The sequence below is a fragment of the Bufo gargarizans genome, chromosome 6 (genome assembly GCF_014858855.1).
Source record: "Bufo gargarizans isolate SCDJY-AF-19 chromosome 6, ASM1485885v1, whole genome shotgun sequence".
NCBI classification, from domain to species: Eukaryota; Metazoa; Chordata; class Amphibia; order Anura; family Bufonidae; genus Bufo; species Bufo gargarizans.
In genome coordinates this window covers 246,223,978-246,230,028 of record NC_058085.1, presented here as the reverse complement: position 1 = coordinate 246,230,028, position 6,051 = coordinate 246,223,978, and the positions used below count along the sequence as shown (strand labels likewise).

General features: G+C 38.7%; 1 protein-coding gene across 1 annotated transcript; it reads left to right on the top strand.

Moving 5' to 3' along the window:
• The first annotated feature begins 2,165 nt into the window (after positions 1 to 2,165).
• LOC122940950 (zinc finger protein 184-like) lies at positions 2,166 to 5,463 on the top strand. The gene is made up of 2 exons (XM_044297887.1): positions 2,166 to 3,364; positions 3,941 to 5,463. Exon 2 carries the CDS (start codon positions 3,992 to 3,994, stop codon positions 5,189 to 5,191), a length of 1,200 nt encoding a protein of 399 aa, XP_044153822.1. The 5' UTR covers positions 2,166 to 3,364; positions 3,941 to 3,991; the 3' UTR covers positions 5,192 to 5,463.
• Positions 5,464 to 6,051: the final 588 nt, after the last annotated feature.

Sequence of the window (6,051 nt, the reverse complement as noted above, 5' to 3'; positions counted from 1 at the left end):
TTCCAGTAAATTGGGTTCAGAGAGGTGGAATGCTCCACAAAGTACACCTCATAACAGTGCCGGTTCTACAGTGCCCTCACATAAGGTACAACCCTGGTGTGTCCCCATAAGTGTCAACACACTGTGTCCACACACACTGCTAGGCCTAAAGTGCCCCCTATTAGTTATTACCTGCTCTTGCTTCCACACTGCGTGACACTTTGCAGAGGGTGCTGACGAGGATCACGTGATATCTATGACCAATGCAGGGAAGAAAGAATGGGTGTAAAAAATGACAATAAACACTTTGGACTGTGCACCCCTGACTGAGAGGATCATTAACAAATTAATTTCTTCTAGTATAACCTCCTTATCTAGCTAACTAACCAGTGTTTGGTAATTAAGAAGGAAATGATAAGATGCTACTTATTGGGTGCAGGTGGATCAAGACCTCTATTTATTTTGACCGATTGTGTCTGCACAGTTTTAATTATTATATTTGTTATATTATGAAATGTAGGATTATTACCTTGTGAAGAGGGACTCATTACACAGCCCCATCAGAGAACATCCAGCTTACTCACTGATCCAGGATAGAAACAGTGAGGAGAAGATCCTAAAACTAGCCAACAAGGTCATTGAGATGCTGACTGGAGAGGTGAGGAATGCTGAACACTCTAAAGACCTGGACAAAATAGTTCACATATCTAAAAGGCAATCTAGAAGGATAAGCCTTTTGTGCACATTCAATTCATTTAGGTGGGTTCTAGTTACAGTCTAATGCATGAGGGGGGCTTCAAACTGTTCCCTATTGGCATGGCAAATCACCAAGGTTTGAACATGTTGGATTTGAAGAGATATCGAGCAGTGGTTCTTCCTCCTGTCCCCACTGAAATAAACATGCAACCGAGGGATTTAGCTATTAGCTAACAGCTTTGTTGGCAAACTTAAAGAGGACCTGTAATCAGAAAATGCAATTCAGTCTAACAGCCTTATGTTATAGAGCAGGAGAAGACGGCTAGATTGATATAATTTTTGTAGGAAAAGATTCAGTAAAACCTGTAATTTATATATTTATATAGTTGCTTTTTCTAATACTTATCGGTACAGGGAGGAAGGTGTTTATCAGTGATTGACAGCTATATCTTATGCACAGTTATAGACACAATGCTATCAATGATAACACCTCCTCTCCTGTACCGATAGCTGTTCACAGGAGGTGAAAAATGCAAAGATGTACAGGTTTTACTGATGTACATTTTTTCCCCATAAAAATGTATATATCAATCTGCTCAGTTCCTCCTGCTCCACAGCACTGTGCTTCAGATTGCATTTAATTTTGTAGTAACAGGTCTTCTTTTACCATCTTTAAAAAATGTCATATCTTGAGCTTAAAGGGAACCTGTCACGGGGATTTTGTGCATAGAGCTGAGGACATAGGTTGCTAGATGGCCGCTAGCACATCCGCAATATCCAGTCCCCATAGCTCTGTGTGCTATTATTATGGGGATAAAACGATTTTATACATATGCAAATTAACCTGAGATGAGTCCTGTCTCTGACTCCTCTCACATACAGGACTCATCTCAGGTTAATTTGCATATGTATAAAATAGTTTTTTTTTTACACAATAAAAGCACACAGAGCTATGGGGACTGGGTATTGCGGATGTGCTAGCGGCCATCTAACAACTTATGTCCTGAGCATCTATGCACAAAATCTCGGATGACAGGTTCCCTTTAAAGGCTATGTACAACTTTGGGAGCAATTGTTTTTATTATTGTATTGTACTTATTTTGAGCTAAAAATATTTTTTTTAATAGGTCTATATTAACAATATGGAATCTTTTTTGTGTACAGAGCTGAGATGCTCTACTAGCTGCCTGTAGATTTTTTCTTTCCCTCATCTGGGGAACAGACTGGGCTCCTGAGTCCTGACCTCTAACATTATAAACACTCATTATAGCTCAATCCTTATCTTACTGATAACAATGTGGCTTAAATAAGTGTTTATGACCTCTTAGTAACTTAGAGATAAGGGTAATTAGATGACCAGCACAAAGTGAAAGTACCAGTCTCACAATTAGAAAAACAGTTAATCCTTTGTGACAGAATGGCTCAATATTTTTAAGAAAGGCCAATTGAAAATATGATTTTTTTAGCCAAAAATCTGTAAAATGCAAGAAAAAGAAAAATTGCCTCTAAAGTGTACATAAACTTTAAATTCTATGTAAATCTGTCTTACACATTTCCTTTTAATCTTTTTCTGTCATACAAATAGTACTTTTTCATTAGTCTTGGGTCAGTTTTCTTTTTTCCATATCAATGGATGTTGGCCAGAGTCCCATGTGCCTTGATATTCTTTAAAATTATACTAACAGTGAACATGCTTGTTAATATCTTCTTTTTATGCTCCTCAGATTACGCTGTTTTTATTATTCTTTTTCCACTCTTAAAGGGGATTTTCAACCCCAAAGCCAAATTTCATGTGTCCCAGAATGTGGTCTGCATAACGCCAGTTCAATGCTGAGGGTCCATTCCATGCTTCTTTCAGTCCCAGGTGTGTACGTTTCCAGAAGTGGTCTCATATGCTGCTGCAGCAATTTACTGATCTCAGTGGTGATGTGTCTCCAAGCAGTGAGTGACCCAGCAGTGATGTGACTCTCTGAGGCCAGTGAATGGCTGAAGTGGCACCCGAGACCCTGTCTGGATATTTAAATACCGGTGATTGGAGGAAGCACAGAGCAGTGGAGAGCTGGTGAGTGTTTTTATGTGGACCACATTCCGCGTCGTAATAAAGATTGTCTTTTAGGGTTGGGAATCCTCTTTAAAGCCATTTTATAGCGGCTGATGGCTAAGCAAACGTCTTTTCATGATCACTGCCACATGTTATGCCCAGCGATCATCAGCTTGTTGGTCTTTGATCACATCTTTTATGTTGGCATAAACATCTTTGATTGTTGGCTGCACATCTCCTTAGGTAAAAAGTTATTGTTATAGCCCAAATAAGTAAAGTCCAAAGATACAAAACTGAGGTGTTCATAGCCTTCAATTTTTTTCAGGTTAGTCATAGAAGCCCCTTCTTTAGATAGAATAGAAATGTAGCAATGTGCTGCTTAGCACTTTGGCCTTATAGAGTTCTTTATATATCCTGGAAAAGAACATGCAATAGAAAGTATATAGTCTGTACATGACTTCTTTCAATTAGAACACATTGCAGGGCGAACAGCAAGTAATAATGTGTCTGGATGATGACTGTATCATTGTGTGTGTCAGGTTCCTGTAAGGTGTCAGGATGTCACTGTCTATTTCTCCATGGAGGAGTGGGAGTATTTAGAAGAACACAAGGATCTGTACAAAAATGTCATGACCCTCACATCACCAGGTAAGAAAGTACACGATGAGTGAGCTATCAATTATATAGGGGGTCACTTAGGTGGTGATTTATTAATCTGAAATACACCTAAATTATGGCGTATTTCAGGCGCAGATGGTGACTATCTGTGACTTTGCCCCAGTCACGCCAGATCTAAAATAATTGTGAGCGTGGAGTGGAAGGGGGTGGACCAGCAGGTCCGTCTCATTCATAATTTTTTCCGACCTGTTTTAGCGTAGAAAATGGTCTAAATGTAAGACGGATCAAAAGTAAAAAGATTTTACATTTAGAACTGATGCTGGATGCGCCAAAGTTATGGAAAGTCCTGCGCCTCCTACATAACTTTGGCGGAACCACCACCAGTTACGGCCCTTTATTAAGACCGGCATCTAAAGTGCTGGTCTTAATAAATGTGCCTCTTAGTTTCATGCAAAATCAGTAATCAAGTTTTGGAGCATTTAGAGAAATTTCAATCAAAGAATAAAAGGACTAATGCAGACATTATGTGTTTGGGGGTTGAGTATTACAGAATATCAGATACAGCAAAATATTAAAGGATTTGTAACTTTTTTATTTTTTTTACAGTTCTTCCATGTGATCAGATTAAATCTCTCCCACACATTTCTTATTCAAACTATGCAAACCGATATACAAGTTCTAATAGTGACCAGCAAAAATCTACTTACCTTAAAAAGACCAACAAATTTAAAGAATCAGGTGAAAAATAAGTTAAAAGCACCAAAGTCATGTGATGAAAAGGATCTGTCAGAAACTAATTCTACATATTCATATCTGTCTACATTAATTAAAGAGGAACCGGACTCACATGATGGAGAAAACATCACAAACACCTGTGTATATACGCACACAAATCATAAAGAACAATGTCCATCTACTCAGGATATGGAGGAACGTGTTCCATCTGAAAACAATATTCTACCAGATGCCAAGTATATACCTCCAGAAGGTACGCAAAACTGTCCATCTATTAGTGTTATGGAAATTTCCTGCTGTGATGAAGAAAATCTCACCTACCCTGGCACTTATAGACCTACTGATCATACATCACGCAATCTTCCTCCTCATATAAAAGTGGAATATGATCCATGCGAAGAAGAAAGGACTACAGCTAACACATTTTATATACCTGAAGATCATACACAATTCCCACCTGTTCATATTAAGGAGGAGCCAGGTTCGTACGAGGAAGGAGATCTTACAGACTCCAACATTTATATGCCCACAAATCATGTAACACAACATCCATGTCCTTATATTAAGGAGGAACCTGACACATATCATAGAGGAGATAAAACATCCACAGGCGTTTCTTGGCTGGCAGATCATACACAATACTTTACTCATATTGAGGGAGAACCAGTCTCCTTGGAAAAAAGCAATGTCCTGGGCCAAACTCTGTCCTTTAATTGCATGGAGTGTTCAGAGGGTTTTACCTCCAAGTCAGATCTTATATATCATCAAACTGTTCACAGAATAGAGAAACTGAGGTGTCCTGAATGTGGAAAATACTTCTCCAATAAGTCTAATCTTTCTAATCACATCAGAAGTCACACAGGAGAAAAACCCTACTCATGTCCTGCTTGTGGGAAACGTTTTACTAGGAAGAGCACGCTGATCATACATCAAAGGATCCACACAGGAGAGAAGCCCTTTGTCTGCTTAGAGTGTGGGCGATGCTTTCCTGGCAGGGGTAATCTTGTGAAACATCAAAAGGTGCATAAAGCAAAAAAGCCAGTGACTATTAAAACCTTCCTCCCAATGCCAATGACTTTCATAGTAGACTCAAATGTGGCCCCAATTCAGATGCTTCAATGATGAATCTAGTATGATGTTGTTTGGAGAACTCTATGAATAAAATCATTAATATGTGATTAGCTATTCACTATTGCACATTGATTAACTCCAGCGCTGGTCACCAGGGCAAACACAAAAAATGTCTTGGTGATCTCTACATTTTTAATGGCCACAGTTGAAAATATGTTAGGTTGGTTTACTTTGCAAATCTGACTTGGACTTCAATCATACGATATTAGTTTTTTGAGAGTAGATGGTGATTTATTTTGGAGCCTAGTATATCTATTCTGGTTTTGAAGGCATTATACTTGGAAGAACTTTTCGGTAACTGGAAAATAAACAGGCTGAACTAAGAAGTTTACATCAACGTATAATGGTCATGTGTTCATGCTTCTGTGGGTTCCATGTTACTGAAGCCCATAAGTGGACTCATACTAAGGGCTCATGCACACAAGTGTATGTATTTTGTGGTCCGCAAAAAAAAAAATTTATGACATTCGTGTTGCATCTGTTTTTTTGCGGCTACATTGTAACAATGCCTGTCCTTGTCTGCAAAACAGACAAGAATAGGATATGTCCTTTTTTTTTTGCGGAACAGACATACAAACATGGAATGCACAAAGAGTCATTTCTGTTTTTTTCAAGCCCTATTAAAATGAATGGTTCCACATAAGAACCTGTAAAAAAACGGAACAGAAACGGAAAAAAAATACGTTAGTATGCATGAGCCCTAATGTTCATGTCCGGGTGCTGTCCGAATATAGAATGGACAGCACCCGAACTGAACCCAGGCCCATTGTAGTCACTGGGCCAATTCACATGTGTGATTTTCCAAATGGACCATCAGTGCAAAGAAAATCACAGCATACACCATTTAGGTA

Coding starts and splice junctions, on each gene's coding strand:
- LOC122940950 (XM_044297887.1), top strand. CDS start 3,992: ATGCAAACCGATATACAAGTTCTAATAGTGACCAGCAAAAATCTACTT.